The 23,111-nt window shown below is 40.1% G+C and overlaps 1 protein-coding gene across 1 annotated transcript in view; it reads right to left on the bottom strand.

Annotated features, from left to right (window-relative positions):
• TTC39A (tetratricopeptide repeat domain 39A) overlaps positions 1-23,111 on the bottom strand; it is a 34,767-nt gene that overhangs the window by 2,153 nt on the left and 9,503 nt on the right. Inside the window, exons 4-17 of the mRNA XM_084211802.1 lie at positions 22,665-22,741; positions 22,094-22,161; positions 19,696-19,760; positions 18,235-18,334; positions 17,287-17,352; positions 11,238-11,346; positions 10,555-10,622; positions 10,366-10,425; positions 9,439-9,600; positions 7,739-7,830; positions 6,653-6,773; positions 4,068-4,179; positions 2,099-2,213; positions 1,277-1,393 (exon numbers count right to left, since the gene is read on the bottom strand). Coding sequence (XP_084067928.1) covers positions 1,277-1,393; positions 2,099-2,213; positions 4,068-4,179; positions 6,653-6,773; positions 7,739-7,830; positions 9,439-9,600; positions 10,366-10,425; positions 10,555-10,622; positions 11,238-11,346; positions 17,287-17,352; positions 18,235-18,334; positions 19,696-19,760; positions 22,094-22,161; positions 22,665-22,741 — 1,332 coding nt within the window. The remainder of the gene's footprint in view (positions 1-1,276; positions 1,394-2,098; positions 2,214-4,067; positions 4,180-6,652; positions 6,774-7,738; positions 7,831-9,438; positions 9,601-10,365; positions 10,426-10,554; positions 10,623-11,237; positions 11,347-17,286; positions 17,353-18,234; positions 18,335-19,695; positions 19,761-22,093; positions 22,162-22,664; positions 22,742-23,111) is intronic.

Here is a 23,111-nt window from a genome sequence, read left to right as displayed (position 1 = left end):
AATTCTGCAGCCCCAGAAGAGGAGCTCTGCTCTCCCTCTCCTGGCTCCTGAGACATTCAGTGTTGGTAGGTGAAAGCTCATAAACCCAGAGCATTTTAATGCCACAGGTGGAAATGTAAGAGCTGCACCTTTATTTATGACTCACTGAAACAAGGGCGTCTGTAATGAGGGTAGGTTTGGGTTTTTTGGGGGTTTTTTTTGGTTGTATGTTTGGGTTTTTTTGTTTAGTTTGTTTTTTTTTCCCCAGTCATTACAGTTTTCAAGAGTCCTTTGAGCACAGCAAGTCTGAGTAGCAGCTTTCATACAATGGGCACAGCACATTTTTTAGAGCTGCTGTCTGTTAAACCAAATACCTCCTGAGAGGACCTGAGACACTCAGAGCTACCAGGGAAAGATGCAATGGCCAAGCAGCAATGACAGAAGTTCCAGCTGGAATCAGCAGCTCCAAGTCATTCACTTCTAGATCTCTTGTTAAGAGAGATTTGAAGAAAGGAAATGAGGACAGGAGAGGTGTGTTTTGTGGAACATGAAGCCAACTGAAACACCACTGCACTTTGCTAATGCAACTTTTGCTGCTCTTAATATCTTTCATGAGTCTACAGAGAACCAGGCTCAGAAGCACACAGGAGACTAAAGATTGTAATATTTTAATTTTTGTGCTGACAGGCTTTTGGCATTACCTTCGGTAGACTTGATTTGCTACTCTTACTTGCAGAGTTGCCTGAGTTGGACAAAGCAACATAAAAACTCTATCTGACCTCTCTGAGCCAAGGGCAGGCATCAGTTTTGTAGCTGCTCCCACCTGGGGCAGTGACTCTGCACATCTGGCCTCATGCAGGATCCAGGCAGAGGAGAACTACCCTGCTGCATTATCTTACATGTATTTCATCAAGGAAAGAAACAGGCAGTGCTGACCATCAATTTAAGTAATGCTACTTTAGCCACAGCACAGAGCTTTGATTAAATTTAATACATCTTTTATATGAATAAGCAAATAGACTACAAAGATTATTACATTTTGTTACATGTGGATTATTTCTTATAGAGCCTTTGACATTCCTATTAAGATACTTAATTTTTTTTGGCTCTTTTTTCAAGTGCAAGACTGAACAAATCCAACACCTACCACTGGAAAGGTCCAAACCAAAACTAAGGCATGGATGCTCCCATTGGAAAAAGGAAATGAGTTTCCATATTAATGAAATTATTCTTCTTCCTGCTAACCAGTGAAACACCAAACTGATCCATCAGATATCAACACAGGCTTTTCACTTACTTTGCTTTTTCCAGAAGTTTTATTGCTTCTTCTCTTCTATCCTGGTCCAGATACAGTATTGCCAGCTCCAGCAAGGCATTTGGAATTAGGTAATGGTCATATTTTATCTTCTTCTCACTGCATTGGAAAAGAAATAGCCTAGAGACCTTGAAATGATATATTGTTTCCCTCATTTAACAGTTCCAAACACAAATAAATAGGAGATTAGCTAAGATCAGAAGGAGCAATCAATCTCTATTACAACACTTGTCATGTTTTCTATCCAAAGCTCCCTTCTGGGTTATTAAATGTGTATTTTGCATAAGCATCCTACACAGTATGTATAATCTCAGGATCAGAAAATAATGCCTTTATTATCAGGGAAATGTTTGAAAAGATGACAATATCATGAGCTCTATCCATGTGAGCTGACAAAAAGAGGTGCCATTCACCACATGATGTGCAGAAGGTCCCAGTGTAATCATGCTCCCACCAGTCTCTGCAGATTGCATTTGTATTTTTGGGTACAGCTTCTTCATGACTGGGAAGAGGAAGGGGGCAATAAAACCTAAGTGGTAACTGAAAAATTCTGTGCACATACGGTCCCCCAAAAAGGAGAAAATACCTCAATTAAAAATTATTTTAAAATAAAGTAAAAATTGAAGATTTGGTATTCTTCAACACATGGCTAATAACAGTGGAAATTAAAATTGAAATACCTTGGAGCAAACACTAAAGATACTGCAGTCCTCTCCCTTCTATCCATATCATGGATAGATATGGATGCATCTCCTCTTACTTGAAACTCAAGAGCTCTCCTACATGCCAAGTATGAAAACTTACTTTAAATAGATGTAATTAAAGTGGTCTTCTGCTTCTGAGATCTTGCCCAAATGCTTGAAGCATAATCCCTTTAACAGCTTTATCACACACCGGTCATCTGCCAGTAGCTCTGTAGCTGCAGGAGGAAGGAAATGGCATATTTTAGAAAACTCTTCAACAGAGAAGACTTTCCTGCCTGTAGGGAAACTTTTCAGAGGTATGTGTGAGTACATTCCATGTATGGAAACACAGGAAAGAACTAGCTGTTGAATTTAATTTAATGCAGAGACAAACACACATCAACCTTTTCATAAATTGATCCAACTTTGTCAAAAAATTGTTGGGCTGTTCTTTCCCTCCCTGCTCCCACTGAACAGCTATTCCACACTCTTACTGCTCTAACACCTAAAAATTAATTTAAGTTAGTATTTTGTGTTAGTACTTAGACTTTAGTATTTTGTAAATACTAAAGTCCAATTTACAATCTTTCAACCCTTTGCCTTTTTTACCCTGTACAGCTCTTTTGCTTCCTGACTTGTAGTCACATGGCCTATTCATGGGCAAGAATTCTGTCAACTCTCCACCTTCATTTGGCTAAATAAAAATATGTGAAACTTTGCTACCTGTACCTCACATCTTACCATACCTTCTTTGGAGTTTATACTTCTGAGAGCCCAGAGTCTTTCCAGCTTCACCTAGATCAAAATCTTTATTATCAACACTTTTTCTCCATCAGAAAATTTCTGCATAATGCATATCAAAGAAAACTGCAGGGTTTTTCATATCCAATCCATATAGGCAGCTTACTCTTACAAGTTTATAGGCAAAATCTTCAGCTTGGTTGCTCATTTCCAATTCATTAAATATGCCTGAAAACAGCAAGTCAATATTTTGAACAGGCAACACTTTAAATTGGTGGCATGTTTAAAATATACCCCACTTTTCAATTACATGTCCTCATAGTGTTCCTCTGCTACAAATCCCTGCAAAATGCAGCCTTAGGCACAATTTGCCAACTAAGGGAAAAAAGGGAACAGGGAAATACTTCAGTTATTTAAAATGATGAAACAAAATGGGTGACAAAGAAAGTGAATAGGTCAAAGGCCTTTTTCTGAGATGTCACCTTCACTGAAAATATTTTCCCACTCTCTTTTTCAATTAATTAAAAATAGATAGTTTTAGCCAGTCTTTCAGGCAGCCCTTTCAAATCTTGTGTAACTCACTGCACAGAAGTCCAAGGCCCCAGAAAAGACTGCAATGCAGTGTTTTAGCCTATATTACTTTGTCAAGGGGCTTGATCCTTTTGCAGGAACGTTGTATATAATAGTAGTAAGATCAAATATTGGTCAAGGAAAAACTGACAAATGCTGTGCAGACTGCTTGCACTCCTACAGGAACTCAGAAAGACTGACAAGAAATAAACACCAATTCAATTTTCTCATGGATAGCTAATTAAGAGACTGACAGAGAATGTAGTAGCAGAGGCTGTTTCAGTTCCATCCCATATTGTGCTCGTTGACAGGAAGGCCATCCCTGGTGTCCTGGATTTCTGCAGCACACTGGTGACACCAGAACATTCAACCCAAAGGTCACATCACAAACTGACAGCACTTTTAAAACAAAAACCAACTCCTCTCCTATTTATCCTTCAAAACTGAGGATAACAAAATCTGAGGGTAACAAAGCTTCAGGATCCAAGTAATGAAGTCAATGAATATGCTGATGTTGATCTAACAAAATAAACAGACCTTTATCACATGTCACAAACCATTCCTAACACACACCCCTGGATGGAAAAGTCACTGTTATTGTAAATAGTTGCTACCTTAAAAATAAAAAATATTCCTATCTGCATAAATAGTTTATGGTTTCATTACCTGTGTTCCTCCTGTGACCCAATTAACTTCACTAATGAGCGTGTCTCTATTCACAGATAATATCCCTAGCTATTGCAGGGTAAAATAACTGCTTAAACCCTACCACTGGTTACCTGAACTTCTTGCCAATGCTTCTTCTGCTTCATTTAAAGTCTCTAACATGCCTTCTGTTAAGTTGGGACATTTTCCAATTACAGCGTAGCCATTCCAGATATACATCATTTCCTGGGGTCAGGGAGAAATGACAGCACCATTAATTACAGTACTGGATAAATGTAGTTGTCAAATATTTCAGTTTATCTCTGCATGATGAAAAAGTTACAGGTTCCTTAAATAAAGTCAGTTTGTCAAAATGTATTTTCATTGCAACTGACAACTTGTTACACTGTTTATCAGAACAAATTAGCCCTGGAAGATACCTCAAGAGCCACTTACTGCAAACAATGCAAAGGAAATTGCTTGAACAGAATGCAAACACATTCTCACTTATAGAAGAAGGCAAGTACCAACAAAACAGACTTAAAACATTCATGGCACGTGGCTAATTGTCCCTTGATTAAGGTCTCCTCTTGTTTTTCAATTCTATCCTAGCAAAGGCAGTAATACTCATAAATAACTGCAATGCACTGCTTCCACAGAACAACTATGAAATCTCAGGACAGCCAAATAAACCAAAAAGAAAACCAAACCCTCTAACCTTTAATTCAAGTTTCAAACAAACAGACAGAATTTTAAATCTGAACTGTAAACTTTTACATTCCTCAGGTTTGTTTGATGTTCCCAAAGAAAGCAACTTCTTTATTATTCAACTGTCCTTAGAGTAAGTTTTATCAAAAACTTTTGGCTGAATTCCTATTTCCTACTGGAGTTCTTAGAGTATATCACCAAATGTGCCCATTGCTACTACCAATCACAAAGTGAAAGATTAAAATATTACATAGACTTACAACTGGCCTTCATGACATTATTTAATCATAAAATCCTGAGCTGGAAAGGACCCACCAGGATTGTTGAGTACAGCCCAAGAGCACCCCAAAAACCCCATCCTGTGCCTGAGAGTGTTATCTAAAAACTTCTTGAGCTCTGTCAGGCTAGTGCTGTGACCATTCCCCAGGGAGCCTGTTCAGTGCCCAACCACCCTCTGGGGTGGTTGAACCTTTACCTAAAATCCATCCTAAACCGTCCCTGACACAGCTTGGTGTCATTCCCTCAGGCCCTGTCCCTGATCACCAGGGACAAGAGACCAGTGTGGGATATATTTATTCTATTTATTTACATGACCTTATCTGCGAGTGATAATTTAAAGCGTTTGGATAAAATTTCTATATAGAACAACTGAACTGTGGAACTGTGGCACAAAAAGCTGTCAGGCTAGAATAGCTGAAACAGCATGTTAACCCCAGTCACTGCTGCTTTCACCATCTGGTCTCTGTCGTTTGGAAAACCTGCGCTGAGCTTACTGGACCTAGTGCAGATTCGTTAACGTGGTTTTCAAACGGGAGTATTCAAACCACATTTATTCAAGCTAAATCTCTGAGCTAAGACTTGCTTGAGGACTCACTCCTTCCAGCAAGTCTCCTGATAATGAAAAGAAAAATCCTGGAGATGAGATTCTGTCCCCAGTTCCACATCCATAAAGTGCTTTTGTCTGTTCAGCTGCGGCATCTGCTGCCTTGGAAATGCAACTGCACGGCAGCCAAGGACGGGTGCCGGGCTGAGAGCTCCTGCTACAGAAACCTGCTCAGCAAAACCCCAGCAGCACAGCCCAGCCAAACCCCAGGGTACACTCCTTCCTCTCTGAAACCTGAAAGGCACAGCAAAGTAACCTAATTATTTCTCTCACTTCAGTCTTACTAGCAGAAAGTGGCCCCTGCTGAATACCCATGCTCTGTAACAACTGTTTCAGTGTCACGTACCCCTGGTGGGCTGCAGAGTGGTCTCCAAGAGGTTCTCCCTGTTCTGGCATTTTCTTAAAGAATATTCACCAATTCTCCATCTCATTCTTAAAGCCACAACAGCTGAAAGTGCTGTAAGTGTTAACACCACAGCACTTGGTAAATCCCTGGACTCAAAAACCTTTTATGCTCTTTTTCACATGTTCTTTGCAGACAGATTTTTGTAAGTGCAATGGGTGCCTCATGCAACTGGCCACAGGGAACAGGGGAAAAACAAAATTAATTGCAGTGGTTTTCTGGGGTGGTCAAAGGAGTCAGTTGTTTCATCCCAGCACCCATGAGCTGCTCTGGAGAGCACCAAACCGCCAACATTCAGGAGCACATTAAACAGCTCCTTACATGCAGTGCCCAAACCTTCCATTGTTTCCTTGACACCACCCCTCCTTGTACCTTAGAGTGCTCTGTTAGCAAGTGACACGACAGAAGAGACCCAGGGCAAAGTTCCTCCAAAGGGGACCAAACGAAAGCTGTTGGGAGCACGCTGCTCTATAGCTGGAATAATGAGTTACACATGCAACACATTTACGTGTCACAAACAGCTGGCTGAGTTCCCTGTGGCTGGTGCATGCCCCAGTTTTACAGCATTCCTTGCATTCATCTGGCTTTGCTTTGGGAACATTCCAGTCTCCTGCAGAGGTTTCACCTTAGAAACACGGAAAGATACTATTCCAATTATCTCTGGTTTATTTCTCTAAATTACAAAAATGTTGAAGAGGGGGTGTGTGTGGATATTTCTTACTTACCAAAGGTGGGACAGGCAAAGGAATGGGGTTTGAAGAAAGATACCGTCGTGCTTTCCGAATTGCAAACTTTTCTGTGGGCAGAGATTTCCCTGCAATTTTCAGTTTCAGGCTGGGAACAATCCTGAAAGTTTAAAGGAAAACATAAGGAATTTTTCCCCTGTGAACCTCTGAGATGAACACATTCAAACTTAAAACCAAACAAACAAACAAACAACAAAAAATCAAACCAAGGAGAACTTTAAAGAGCTGTTACACACTGGGCTATTGCTACCTCGGGGGAGCTGAGCAATACATACTCACAAAAGCTGTCTTTATGCAGGGCACGTTTATCTCTAGGCTTCCTCTTTAATCAAGCAGGAGGAGAGGGACTCTTCCCCACTGAAAGATTAAATTAGATGATGCACCTGACTTATAAAGGGCTCATCTCTCTTCACAGACTAAGAAAGAGGCAAACTAGCTTTTGTCTCCCCATTCTCCCAAAGACAAAAACTATTCACTTCATAATGGATTCCAAATTGAGTGAAATCTGTTTATAATGATTACAAAAGACAGAGAAAACTTGAAAAGAGTAATGTAATCACATTTTAAAAAATTAGATTTCATCTAAAAATTGTAAACCCTAAAGTAACCAAATTTTCTTTGCCCCAACAAGCCTTTTTGAGCTTAAACATTACATTAACACAGTGAGGTTATCTCACTGTGTTTATAATGCATAGATTCACCTGCACATTTAATTATTTCTTACTTCTCTGAGACTCAGAACCCAAGAATCAAGTTGTGCTGATGTTCCCACTAAGGAACAACACATCTTGCAGCAAAATCCATTGAAAGCTTTCACATCTTACATTCCAATTTGATTTAAGGAAGTAACTGAAAAAGAATGTATTACATGGAACAGCAGCAGCACTGTATGGCCAGGAGAAATCTGCTGTCTAAACTCAGGGTCCACTTTAGTCTAAGGGATGTTTAACTCTGCAATTTCTTACCAATCCAATGCTATTTGCACGATAATTTTGCCTCTGTTCCCCCAGCACTGTGACATGAAAAGATAGTAAATTGTTGTAACTGTGAGTTTGCAAATTTTACCTAAATAATTCAACTTCGCTGTCTCCAAAAGGACTGCAGTCATCTGGTCCAAACATACTGAGATAAGCAGCTTTCATGTAAATGTAAGTAGCCTGGAAATGCAATGAAGAATATCTATATAGAAAAATGAATTTACAGCATCACCTTTATTCATATAAAGCACAAAACAGCAACATAAAGGGAAGAAGTTGCTGCTTTTGCTCACAGTCTTATAAAAATTTAAGTAAGAGATAAGTATTTTAGAAAGTGAGTATAGAATATTGTTTTAAAATCATGTATATGTTTGCTTAGTATGTATCAGCTTATATTTTGTGTCCAAATTCCAAGAACAAATCTCATGCTTGAGTAAAGTAAGTTTTTAATACTCTTAGGAACACATGCTAAAAAACCTAAGATAAGGTCACGCTCAGAGAAAAACCCAATAATATACAGTCTGTGTGTCCCATCACAACTTGGTAACATGTCCCAAATAGTAAGTTCTAGAAAACAGTCCCTGCCTGGAGTTCAGGAGAGGAGACTTTGGCCACTTCAGGGATCTGTGTGGCAGAGTACCACAAGATAAAGCCCTGGAGGGAAGAGGGGCCCATGAAATCTGGTTAATACTCAAGGATCCCTTCCTCCAAGCCCAGGAGCAATGCATCCCAAAAAAAGAGGAAGTCAGGCAAAAACTCCTGGAGGACCACATAGGTGAAAAAGGATCTCCTGGACAAACTCAAGACACAAAAAGGAAAGCCTACAGAGGGTGAAGGGAAGGACAGGTAGCCTGGGAGGAATACAGAGAAATTGTCTGAATGGCCAGGGATCAGTTTAGGAAAACTTAAGCCCAATGTCTGGCCAGGGATGGAAAGAGCATCAAGGAAAGACCCTATAGGTATGCTGGTGATACAAGGAAGACTAGAGAAAATGTGGGCCCTCTCTGGAAGAAAGCAGGAGACAAGCTTACCCAGGATCTGGAGAAGACTGAGGAACTCTGACTTTTTTTCCTCAGGCTTCACCATCAAATGTCCCAGCCTCCCTGCCCAAGTCACAGAAAGCAAAGGCAGAGAATGTGAGATGAGCTGCCCAGGGCAGGAGAAGTTTGAATTCAAGACCGCCTAATGGACCTGAAGGGGCAAAGCTCATGGACACTGAGGGAACTGGTGAATGACGTTGCTAAGCCCCTGCCCAGCATATCTGTGAAGTCAAGCTAGCTCAGGAAAATTCCTCCTAACTGGAATAGGGAAAATATTTTTTAAAAGGCAAAAAGGGAAGAGAAAGGGGGGAGGACTACCAGGGTTCTGGATTGAAGAGCTCCTCCTTTCCAGATGCACAGGGATATAGGCGCCACTTCTAATTCTATTTATTACCCTGGAGGCACCACTGTGGCTAACCTCACTCACCAGCAGAAGAGCTTTCATCCACAGCATAATGAAAGAAATGGAAACTTGCACCATTAATTGCAACATTTCATGACACAACCAGTCAATACACAGCATCTTTAACAAGTTGCTCTTCATCTACCAGTTGGGCCCAAAAGATTTGTGCTTGCCCACCATCTGTTCAGACTTGGATGTTTGCAATTCACATCATTCTGCAGCAGTCACAGCAGGCCAGCTTTTACTTTACAGTCTGCACCTTCAAAGCTACAAAAAATCAACTCAATTTGCTTGAAAGTTATAGATACTATGAGGCCTCCTGCCCTCCTGTTCTGCTGAGCTTACCTTTGACCAAGTGTTTTCCTTGCTCAGCAGGTCTGCATAGAAAAAAGCCATCTTCCATTGGCGCTTGTAGGTGAAGCACCACATCAGCTCCCAGTAGCACATGTGATGGAACTGCTTCCAGTACTGCTGAGCTTCACAGCATTCCTCGTACCTATGGACTGCCTGCACACAGAGATTTCCAAACACTGCCTCAGTCAGGTGTAAATGCACAGACAGGGGAGCTGTAACACACACTGGGGCTCCAGGATCTGCCTGCATGGCTCCTACAGCTTCCAAGTTATTGCCAGCCCAGTGTTTCCCAAAACCACATCTGTTTGCTTCACCCAAGAGATTCCTGGCTACACAGTCATCCTGCTGCTAGCGAGTTTACCCCGCCACAGAGCTCCCCATTCCTTCAAGTTATGTTTCTAAGCACACTCAAAATGAATGCTTGTGTCTTGGGAAATTAGGAAACTGGAGGCAGAGGGCAGATGCTCAGCTGACATTTACTGCTGCACTTCCATGGATTTCAAGGGAGCTGCTGCCCTGCACACCAGCTGATTCTCTGTCTCAGAGTGTTTTGGGCATGCATTTTTCATCTTAATAATTTTTTCAAGTCTTTTATGACTCTGTTCACACTGAAGGCAAAGGATTACCATTGGGTCCCATTAAAGATACAATCTGTTGCAGGATGGGAAAGACAATGACAAAACTGTGTCATTAATCCTGGTGGACTACATTATCACCAGAAATTGAGAGGGGTAGCAAAATGAGGTGGAGAAACAAGTCAAAATAGTGTATAAAATTCCTGTTTGTAATTCAATAAACTAGGAATTACATACAGGCCAAAGCCAGAGGAAGCATTAGCCAAAAAGGAAATAACATTCCTGGAGGAATTTCTCCAAAGCTTTTGAAATTTACTTTCTCAAGAGCGAAATGATTACTTACCGCATCAATATTACCCTTTAGTGTTTCTATCCTGCCTGCAAAAAACAGGAATATGGCTCCCTGTAATAAATAATAATAAAAACACAAGTATTCTATAACAGTTTTCAGTCTGGCCATACAATCTAAATCTTTGATTTTTGGCATGAAAACATTAAATGACCACACCAAATAAATTATGATTCATTTTACCTTTGGATAGCGTGCCAAGTAAGGCTTAAGTAGTTTTTCTGCCTCCTCAACATTTCCTTTTCCTGTCCCTAGAACGTGAAAAAATGCAAGTGATAAAAATAGTTAGAAAACAAAGCAAAAAAAGAGAACAGGAATGCAAGGTACTGATTTTCCACCCTCAGCTGGCCAACATGTTGGTTCCTCTCTCCACTAAGTAAAGCATAAATACAGGTTGGTGCTGCACTAAGGCAGCAGCAGGAAGCCCTGAAAACATTGTGCTTCCTGACTTGAAAACTCAGGCACAAACACATTTTGTGGAATGATTTAGCAGGAGATAACACAGAAGTGCACATTAGAGGGAAGCTGTCACCTCCCAAAGAAAATCCAATGTCAACAAAGCAATTATCAGTTACAGCCATTATTTTAACGTCCCCAACAATGCACCTGGCTAAAACAGATTTCAGTTCTCACAACTTTCTTGGCCATCCCCAGTATCTCCCTTCTCACCTGTTAAAAAAACTTCCATCTTGAAAATTAAAACACACTCTTCAGTTATGATTACTGTAAAATGGCCCACAAATGACCTCCATTTAATCTGGTTACAAACAAACTATTCGCCAACAAGCAGGTGATGGAATCCTCTTTTTCCCCTTTGTGTCCCACAAGAACAAATCAAATCCAAGAGTTATTATAAACAAGCTTACCTAACACAAAGGTCATGAAAGTATGATAGCAAAGCAACAGCATGGTACACAGCACCGACCTAAAGCTGTATGATGACGCTCCCTCTTGAAGCTGCAGCAGACCATGTTCCTGTGAAACACAGGGAGGGGGACAAGGTGTTGGGAAAGAACCAGGGCTGTGTTTTGCTGGCTTAACTTCTGCAGGGTCAGCTACAGATTGCTCACTCACCAAACTCCCTAAAAGGCACTGAAAAATTCCTCAAAAGGCACTGATTGCTTATACAGCAATTAAAGATAAAAATACACCTCTTCATTTATCTAATAGTTTTTCATGGAGCTACTGCTTAGCCTGGAAAACACCCGGTGACAGAGCAGCAACTTGGGATGTATGGTTAACATAAGAAAACAAGAGACAACCTATCACTGTCATCCAAGTGCTGCTAAACAGCATTCCAGACACAAAACACAGGGGTTTGAAAACAAAAAAAACCAAAAAAACCCCTACACATCAACATTGTACAGTGTATTCCTGTTTGCTGCGGTTCACTGCACAGAAGAGTTAAAGGTATCAAGAAAATAAAATCTGCAATGAACAGAGGAAAATATGTCAGGGCAAAAAGACATTTTAAAGTATGCCAAGAACAAAAGGAGCTTTGCAATGATGTTGGCCCACTACCACCAGTGGAAAAATATGATGAAAAGAAGAGAATTTCTGTTTCCTTTGGGAAGAACTAAAGCGATCAAGGATAACACTGTGTTCATAGTCAATGACAGCATGATGGATAACCAGCTTTAGGGATTCCAGTTCCTGAGGCAAAAGCATTAATCAGCCATTCTAGGACTAGTTCCATGATATCAACAGCAAAAATATAAATATGCAAATGCATCAAACAAGAGCTCTGCCTACTTGTAAATATGCACAGCAAGACATCCCCTGTGTGCTGGGACAAAATCTGTTTCAAAGTTACTCCATCACTGCCCTGGAAGGTCACTGCAACTCGATGAGTGTGACTACAAGGACACCATTTCAAACCAGCTACACTATAAATAGGAACCCTCAGGGATGTCTATCAGAGGCACCAGGAAAGGCATCAGGGAGAGCCCTCAGAGCACGATCCCAGCACAGATTTACATCTTTTGTGGGTCCTTGTTGACCGAGGGGTGTTGCACCACCACGCCTTTAGTGCTTACTGTGTAAACACTGAAGCCTGTAATCATATTCTCATTTTCCTCAGACATCTATTTTTGCACTTAACTAGTGCAGTTAATTGTTTTCACATAAATATAGGGGAGGTTGTGATTTTGCTTCTCTTTGTTTTTATTCTGAAACTCAATGTATTACATTAATTACTGCTACAAGGAAAAATATGACTCATATTTGCAGATCAATTATTATAACATCTAGTTAATGAAAATACTGACTTGCATGTCACTACAGAAGAAATTAAAAGATAGTAAAATCAGTGACTTAATGCAAATCAAGTACTTAGCAAAATAAAACTAGCTTCATTTTCTGCTCAGAGGAAAAGTTTAAGTGATACAAAAAAGTAACAAAATATGATATATTCAGCTTCTTCAAACTGCCCAGATGAAACCGACAAACATTTGTATTTTTAAAAAGTAGCACATCAAAGTAGAAGTAAAATAAAACATTCTGTGGAATGAATTTTGGCAAAAAAATTTTCCAAAGTATATTTCCAAAGCACATTTTTTTGCAATGAAAAATCTTCAGGCTTGATATTTCACTGAGCCTTTACTGGCACTAGGCTTTACAGCATTTGGTATCTTCCGTATTATATAAAAACAAACATAAAATGAATGTGAATAGCACTAAGAATGATTCAAACAGACTTTGTTTGTCATATAAAATAATGCAACCTTTGTCAAGTTAATCTCAATTATGTTTTACCCTCAAAAGCATATTTGAGTGCAGCCAAACACAAAGTTATAATCTGTATGGACAAGGAATGAACCCACACCCATCTTACACAGGACTGCATCCTGGATTGCAGTAATTGGATTAAGAATATTGCCCATTCATCAGAAGAGGGCTTCAAATCTGACACCCTTAATTCTAAATTCTCAAACTGAGTAGTTACACAGGCATGAGGAGCTCACTGAGCAAGTTAGTTCACTCTGTGGAATGTCCAAAAGCCTATCTAGTCCAGCAGGGGTATTAAAGGTTCTTTACTTTTCACTCTGCCACCTTAATATCCCAAACTTTCTGCATTAAAGTAATAATAATCAGTAGAAGACACAGCCTAAATCGAAGAAATGTAGAAGCAGTTGTTATTAGTATTTTAATTCTTGCTTGTAGAATACACTGCAGCAAAGCTGCTTCTCCTCAAAAAAGCCACTTGCAAACTGCATCTCTTGCAATGGGATGCCCAGAGAATAGGAATATGAAGGGTGTCACTGGGAGCCATGTTTTACATCCCACACTCCTAGCTGGCCTCCCCAGGCTCCCTCTGAGCCTGGCTGGGGCAGAGGTGCTCCTCCAAGGAAGAGTTTGGCACAGCAGCCTGGATCAGGCACATGAATCACCTTTTCAAGCACCACCCTTTCCCCACAAGGAGCCTACAGGGATTATCCAACAATCCCCATCAGCCAAGGGAGTGCCAGGAGCTGGGCAATGTAAGGCTCTCCAGGATCAGACTGAGGATCTGGGAACCAAATCACAAGCAGCTACTTGAGCCTGAGGAGTAACTCTGCAAACACACTCAGGGACTGGCACCAGTGAGTACATTATATCTAATTGCCAGGACACACCTTCTAACCATAAATGACCCATAACTATCTCCCACACCTAGGTCCCAACTGACAGAAGCAATCCCAAAACACCAGGAGTGAGCCTCCAAACAAAGTCCATTACAAGGCATTTGGTGACAATATAAGACAGATGTCAAGGCAGTAAGTGTTCATAATTTTTCCAGAAAGACATTTTTGTGATTTCCCTAATTGACACTAAGACATTTCAGTTTTATTTTCACACAAAACATAAACTACTCTGAAGGACATGAGGTAGAGCACAGAGCAGACATGATCCAGGGTGGTAACTCAGCATTCTGTGCAAGTTCCTCATGACATCCCACAATCCAATTCCCAAGACTGTCACTGCATTATATTACATCAGTATCTCATTGATTCAATTCTTGTCCCAAGACTCCCAATGCTTCATTCAGGACTCCCCATGTGAGCACTGGGGATTCCCACAGCAACTGCAGGATGAACAAGGACAATGCTCAAAATCATTATCAGACAACACTGAGACTGGTTCATATTTATTTCAGCTGTTACTGACTAAAACCCATCAACTTTCCTGAAACAAAAGTTCTTGGATGCTATTTTTAAATAATTCTTTTAATTAGAGATCTTGACAATGAAAGCAAAGCAGGGTCATTGTTCATGACCCATGGCCTGATCACATTGGTGCAGGCTTAGCAAGGAGGATGGATACTACTAACAGCTCTACAAAGAACTGACTAATTAAGCTGATAGGGCATTTGAATGTATCCCATCAAATAATATTATATTTAAGCTGCATTTAAAATTTGAAGAGACCAAAATACAATTCAAAAGAGATGCTTAGTGAGAAACTGGAATTCAATTTATTAGAAATTGACACATCAAGAATATTCTTCAGCTTTGGGAAAAATGTCCTCCCACAGTAAAAAAAAAAAAAAAAAAAGTATAATTTGAAAGAAATTGGTTCTATCTGACAGTTTTCTTGCCTGCTCATGAAATCATGCTGTCATCTGACCCCCTGACAAATTGCACTTAACATATGGCAGGCTCATGTCAAACTGTTCTACAGTTTAGCAGCACAGCATTTGCAATCACCTATAAAATAAGCACAGGAGTAAATATTAGCCTGAGACCTGGCAGAGGAGACACTGGGGAGGGTTCAGGCTTCCAGGAAGACAGTGCAAGGAGTCTCCTGCTCTCACCTCACAGGTTAGTCACCTTAAACACCCGAGTGCAGATGGGACACACGCTCCACCTACTGCCCAGCGAGGCTGCTGTGCTCCCAGCACCGGGTGCCTGACTCACCTCTGCCCACGAGGCTCTTCTCTCAAAACTGGGCAAAACTGCACTCAACTCCACTGCCCAAATGTGGGGCCTGTGCTACTAAACACAAATAAGTCCATGATTTCAGTAATGATGCAAGAGAAAGGAGCTTGAACGGTGCAAAGGGCACAGCTGGCACATCTTGGACTGGAAGGGAACAAACATGGCCTCAGGCTACTTTTTATATTTTCTTGATCTTATCCCACCTACTATTTTGAGACTCCAGACTGCTGTTAAGTTGATCATGATATCCACAGTGCCTGCAAATGGCTTAGGAAGTGCTGGAGCTTTAGGCATGTCCTCATTTGCTGTTCCCCACGACATGACTCAGATTAAGGAGAGTCCCCAGGGGTAAATGTGCTGGCTTTGAGGTAGGTTGGTATCATGGGGGATCACACAAAGCAAATTTATATCCAGTTTTAATAAACACATCACCCACACCAAAATCAAGCTGTCCTGCAGTGCACTATAGCTCTCCCAGGTAATCTGCAAACAGCTCAAGGCACTAACCATGACTCTGCTGCTCAATCTGATACTCAGAGTAAGCATTTAAAGGAAAAGACTGCAGCATAAAACACAGGTGTATGAAAATCTCCTGGACAAGTGGAGCACAGATTAACAAACTTTCCTCTCCTCCTCTGTCACTGTTTCTTTCACCCTCTAGACTCCGCCTACTGTCTTGTTAGAAACTTTGGAAAACCACCACTGGAAAGGACTGCACATGTAATTGCAATTTTGCTTTTGGCTTTAGGCACCTGACTCACAAATGTTAAATGCAGAAAGACTTTTTTAGGGTGTTAAAATAAATTTTTCAACAAATAAATTCATTGCTGATCAACAAACTTTGATCAACATGTTTAAAATGCTCCTTTGTATGCTGTGCAAACAACAGGGGTTTTGCTCAAATTTATGGTAATCTAGGTCATGCTTCAGTGAGTTATTAAGGAGCTGTAATAGGAGCTGACTCATCAAAACAAGTATCAGCCCACTCACAGCCATGCAAGAAATCCCAGGACCAAATGAAAACTCAACTGGAGGGACAATTTCCATCTGCAGGAGTAGAGATGAGCATTCACCAAAGTATTCTCAGAACTCTGCTGGTACTCTCATTTCTAAGAGAATATTTGCTTTAAATGCTCTGTTGTTGAAACTGACGGGTAGAACTATTTGATTTTTGCCTTCACTGATGTGAAATAGCTCCTGGTCAGCTCCTGGAAATTTCTAAATTGTAATCCACACTCTGCTCCTTTCTTTTAAATAAGACATTTTATTTTCAGATATAAGATCCTTCCTGTAAATCAATAAAACGGTGATGACAGTAATCCAATGTGTAAGGCTTCAGTTCTGATAAAAAAAAAAAGACACTTTTCTCCTTAAAACTTGTTTTGTAAATAGAAAGTGTTATAAAAGAGTGAGCGTTCTGGTGCTCCATTACTGAACTTCCTTCTTTAAACATCTTGCTCAAACAACGTAAGTCAGATTGGTCTACAGGCAAAAAAGCCCTTACTCCCTTAGGCAGGAGAATTGAGGCGCCACACTCAAATTTCCAGTTGCTATTAAAGCAGAAATAAAACAGATTTTTGTTTTCCCCTGCCATGCAAGAACCTGTCAGGAACATTCAGACCCCATAATGACAGTAACTACAAGGAAGCTATATAAATATATTAAAAGCTAGGAATACACTTTTGGCTACAGATTTCTGAGCACAAGCCTACATCAAAAGACCAGTAACTAAAAGCCTAAATATGTTGACATCCCTGTATTAGCCATTGCTTTTACCATGTTGCACAACTGTTTCAACACTGAACAATGGTATTACAACCTACGAAGCGCAATAATTCCGAAAAAAATATAAAGCAAAACTGAGCTGCATGAAAGCAACAGTGCACATGTGTAATACCAGAGGGTTACAGTAATGTGAGGGAGAAGAGAGAAACTCCTGCCTCTGTTTTTTAATTTAAGAGTGAGGGGAACGTTCCAATGATATTTAGTTCACATTTACCTTATTCCCAGAAAATCCAACAAACTCCAGTAATCTCAGAATCCGTGCAGGAAACATGGACAATGTCTACAGAGAAAAATGTAAGAGTTATGCAGTAAGAGACCTTCTGCCTTTCAGCTACCAATGGCCCCCTACAATTTTTCCAAGCACAAGAAATAATTAATAAAATTACTAAAATCATCTCTAGATGACATTTTTTTTCGGGGTAAATGTATATACCTGCTGTATTTTACATACAATTTCAACAGAAATACGTTTAATATAGGCACTTGGTGTCTCCAGGATGCCCTACACAGAAATATGTTTACACAGCACATGCCTTGTAACTCCAGTACTTGGATGTTTCAGAAATGCTGGGTTCAAACCACACAGTCCATATTTGTTCTTGATGTAGAAAATCTGATATCTGTGCATGTGCCAGACTCATGCAATGCAATGCAAGCAAAAGGAAGCTCCAGGCACTTTCTGCAGCCCGTCACCCCTTCCTATCTCTGGGTCAGTCTCTCCCAGGAACCGTCCTACACCATTTTCTCATCTGCTTTTTGGCCAGAACACAAGCAACAACAGCCAACAGTGGCTGGAGCAGCACCTCAGGCTTCATTCATGTACCCCACCCCTTCCAACTGCCCTGCCAACAGCCTAGATCCTGGTAGTTTTCCAAATGCCAGGTAAAGAGGAAGTGGAATTCAACAGGCAGAGGCAACTGGTGCTCCTGGGCAAGGCTTCTCTGGGCCCTCACACCACGCTGTGGGCAGCAAACTCTTTATTTCTGAAGTGTTATTATCTGATATGCTCAGACCAGACACTGGGATCCTGCATGTCAGAGAACACACCTAATTTTAACCATACAATCAGTATGATGCCAGTGGAACTTCTCAGGAATTCAAGTTAGGGTCATTTTCAGGAAGGAGCAGGGAAGCAGCTCAGGATGAGAGTGCTGGTACATACCAGGTTAAATGCTCCAACTCCAAGTTTTACACCTCCCTCAAAATGAAGATGGTTCTCTCCTTTGACATAATGTGGGGACTGTATGAGACTGTCCAACTCCCTGGAAATGCACAAGATTCTGTTATAGTGTCAGTAAATAACATGATTAATTATAATTCAGTAAGAAAGTAACCCTATTACCCTGAACTACAGAGTAGTTTAAAAAAGGCCAATTTGTCCTCTCACTCAAGTGAACAACATCTACATTTTGCTGGATTTATCAACAAATAATTTCTGTCACATTGCTATCAATTAAAAACCATGGAATCCTGGAGAGGAATTCCTGTCAATCAGACACAGTCAATATTCAACCACATTTCAGCCTGAAAATGTTTCAAGGATGGCTGTTGGGAGCATCACCAAACTTTGCCACTGCAAAAAGAGATGATGGAGCAGTGCATGAGACTTAAATTTAAATTAGCAAATTTGACTTGAGTTTCACTGATCCCTAGATTAAGTGCATGTGCAAAAGAATAGTTTGTTTTATTTAGGAAAACACAACTGTAATAAATATTCTAAAATGGGAAGATGCATCAGAAATTACTTTCACTCATTTTTCTAACTTTTATAGGTCTCAGTTTTGTAGTGTCCCTTTATTTCCCATGTAATCCAGCTCAGCATGAAATCAATTTGCCTCCAAGCTTTCTATAGCAATGTGGTTTTTACACTACTGTTTTAGTTTATTTTGTTAATTATTAGGAGAGGAAAAACATTGGAAAAAATGGAAGAATGTATTTGTGTTCAGGCTTGTCACATGTTTTTGATTGGTTGTTGCCAACAGACTCAGCACAATTCTCTGTAAGTGCAGTCTTCTGGACCTGCATTTAGAGCCACCTTCAACCCACACAGACATGAACACTGCCATCTCTCTCCCTTCCAGTGGCCTTCTGGAGAACCTGGACTTGATGCTGTTTTGTGTCTGCTGGACACTTCGTGCCCACTCTGAATCAAAATTTATAAATCTAAAATAAATAAAATACATGCATATTTAGCCTTCCCTTTTTACTGTGCTTCAGCTACTGGCATTAAATGCTCTAAAAAGCTGCAGCTGGTACTATAAAGAAATGCCATTTCATGATGCCTAAAGCCTACAAGACCTGCAAATTCTGCTATGCTGACACAATGAACAGTCCATCGTTTAGAACAGTTATTTTTTGGACATTTCAAGGATATAGTACTTGAAGTAGGAAAACCTTGGGAGTTAACAGAGCTAGAGTTCACTGGCTCAACAGTCCAAATAATCATAATGTTAATGTTGTTATGCAAAGGAAGAATCTGTTTGGGCTGAGAGAATCTGTAGACATGAGGCCCATAATAAAGACTCAGTAAATACAACAGTAATGAATTTGTGAATTGGATAATTCCACCAGCAGCACTTTTTACTGGTAGAGTGCACTTAATGACATCATCATTCTGACTCACCTGTAGGTTTGGTAACTGTTTCGGACCTTGATGCCTCCTTTTATGAAGCTGACCATATTCTCATCCTGTTGGAATGGAAATACAGTAGCAATATGAATTTGTAAGCATTATAAAGGGTTTTTGTCTTCTACATACCTGGAACATAACCAGCATGACACAGACAATATAAGCCTCTAAGACATAATACATGGATTTAGGATTTCCTTTTTATATTAAAATAATTTTTACTCTGTTTAGACACAGGCATTTTCTTTTAATGCTTTCTTTTTTTTTAATGCTAATCAGTTTAGCCCTTGTCACCTCTGAACCATCTGAATTTGCATTAATGAACACAGACTTGGCTAATAGATGTCACCTAAGGTACATGCATTTGTGGCTCTCTCAAAAAAATAGCTTTCTCTCATTTGTACTTGAGTGTAGTTAGGATGTATCTGGTGCTGAGCCAGGAAAGGTTCACAAGGAAACTGCCTGTCCTCAAGAGTCTGCAGAATACAGTTTCATGTCCTAAGAGTGAAGCAGGGTCAGTAAAATTATACAGGATATGCTCTTTCTGGTTTGAATATTCATATATATACATGAGATCCATACTAGGAAGAAAACATGTTAGATGATAAGCTATAACAAACTGAGAAATTACAGCAAAGTATCTGGGGGACCATTAGTTAGAGGGCCTTTAATTTCATAACTTTTTGGAGGCACTTTCTTGCCTCACTTATAGTCACTCTGGTTTGTTTTGATGTCTGCTGTTACTTTAACTCAGAGAGTCTACATGTGTTTAAAAGGAGGATACCAACACAGAAAAATCATAAAAGGGCATTGTGGAGAAAATAGCATGGATTAGATGAATTAATGAGATGTACTGAGTACAGCATATTGGGGAGTGCAGCACACCCAACCATGTCTAAAGGTTCAGTTATATTTTCCTTTGACTGGAAAGTGGAACAAGGAAGGAAGGTGGTTTTAAAATGCTTACACTTAGAATGACACCAGCAATAGGGATAGCCAATGTAAGAATTTTTCAGTCCTTGAAAAATGCTGAGACTACATTTTATGTGTTTTCAACTGGATTTGGTCATTTTTACTAAGCATCAAAAATAAGCCACTTCAGTAGCTGTTGGGACCAAGTGCCTCTGTTTAATTTTTCAAACTGGTTCATGTGTTCATGAAAAATTAAACACTGAAGAGAACAGGAAGCAAAAAGACCTTTGCAAAAGAGGACAAGATATTGGTTTTGTACGCTTAAATCTCATGTCTCTATAAACATTTTCATAAACAGATATCTGTGAAAAATAGTGCTTAAAATCAAGATACCCTGCTTTAAAATGCTCCTTTCCTATAGACAAAACAGGGAAGTTCTCAGAAGTCTTCCTTTCATAGTTTCAGATCTCACCCAAACTGGCTACTTATCCCAAAGGAAAATGGAAACAGACAGCTACACCTTGGTCATTTCAAAGTCCATCATCAGCACTCTAGAAACTACTAGAAGCTCCCCTGAGTATGGGTGTTGCTATGAAGCAATAGTTTCTAGCAGAGGGACTCAGCAGATGGCTGAAAAAGGTTACACGGTTCATAAACTGTAAGCAACATAAATCAGAGCCCACCTGGCAACTCCCAAACACTATAAAGCCACCTGCATTCCATTTCCTATCAGCACCCTTGAGCCAAGAAGCAGCAGCCTTTTTCTTACTGTGGCTTTTATTATCCCCTTGGTAGATGAAGAGGCCCAGTTATATACAGCAACTACAGCCAAATCAAGAAGAAAAATCAGTGTTTCAAATGTGACTAACAATTAAAATTGCATGCTGGAGCCCTAGCAAGTACTGCTAATGTTGCTCCATCAAACAAATCAAGCTTCATTAGGACAGACAGATAAAATCCAAAGGAGAGCTCCTCTTTGTTAAACACAGACAGCACTGTTAAGGAGAAAGCATGTGTGGAGCCTAATAGCTATGCAGAACATAATTGCTGCTCAAGAACAAACCAGTGAGAAAGCAGTCTTGGAAGAGAAAACACCGGCCAGACTTAAACAAAAGTCTTCCTTGTATTTCAGCACCAACTTCAATGACTACCTCACCTTTCTTTTTTTAAATTTTTTAATCTGATATCACAAGACATCACTTGAAAATTGGTGCTTGCTGCAGTTACATTTCACACATCCAAAAGGGAGTAGGGAAAGGTGTCATAGGGCACTCAGCACTATGCGTCTTGCGTTAAGTATTTTTTAGTAATCATGAGGGAAAACTAAACATTCTAATATCCAACCAGATAGCCCAGATAAAATCCAGACTTGATCCAGCTGAAAGATCCATTAGGTCAAATTACAGTCTTCCATCAGTCCATTTAGGAAAATAAATCTGTATGATATTTTTCCCCCCAAGAGCCATGCAAGAATCCATACCTGGAGGAATGTGAGTGCTGCTCTCTGAAGTAAACATTCAGCATAACAAATTTCTGCATGGATTTCCTCTAACGTCACACAGAGAGAAGAAAACAAATCAATCAGTCAGAAAGTAATTAAAAACCATTTAGCCCATTAATGTAGGAATAAGATCACAGAGCTCAAACTGAGAAAAACATTTTCCAAATTTGCTGTAGTGTTTCAGTTCTAGACTACTGATGTAACTCCAAATAGAAATGACACACAGTTACAGGAACTTTGCAGAAATTTTTCTGGTGCTTTCCATAAATTCCTGGATCTAGAATCTTTACAGACATTTCAATACTTCTTTCTAGATATTTCTAGAAAGAACAGCAATTTTTGGAAATGCTGAGTCAGAAAGCAACAAGACCAGTGATTTCGGATTGGTAGCACAGCAGTGGCCAAAACACTGATGTTTGCTCCAGGAAATCCAGACCAGTGATTTTGTCAGTGAATTCACAATTTGCAAGCACATATTGAGTGAACAATTCTACAGGACTCAAACTGCATAAATAAAAAAGGAAAACATTACCCATGTGAAAGATGTTACCTTCAGTGAAGTGTTCAAGGCTTTGCCTGTGCACAAGGTTGTTGATAGAATCAGCTACAGTAGATTTCTTCCTAAATCTGCAAAAAGTCAGTTTGGTCATTCTGAAGAAGGAGCATCAAGAACAGAGAACCACATCTTTCAGCCAGCCTCTAACACAGTCTCTAACATGCCTCCAGAGCTCACCAGCCCCCTGTTACCTCACCACACACACAAACTTCAGCACAGTCCACACAGAGCCAACGTGGTCCTCTGGGATCTGTCTCTTACCCTTTGTGCACAGAAATCTATCTCGATGAAGGAGAGGGATAAGGGTATGTTTTGATTTATTTTTTTCTGTGTATGGGTGAATGTGGGTGCAAAAGTGGAAGCACAGTTGACTTCGACAACTGCAGTACAACCATCACCCATGGGAACATTCTGCAGTGTTTGAACATTGTAAACAACTTC

Source organism: Fringilla coelebs, assembly GCF_963513975.1.
Source record: "Fringilla coelebs genome assembly, chromosome: 9".
NCBI classification, from domain to species: Eukaryota; Metazoa; Chordata; class Aves; order Passeriformes; family Fringillidae; genus Fringilla; species Fringilla coelebs.
Note: the sequence above shows the minus strand (reverse complement) of the source record. Positions and strands in the feature narration are given on the sequence as shown.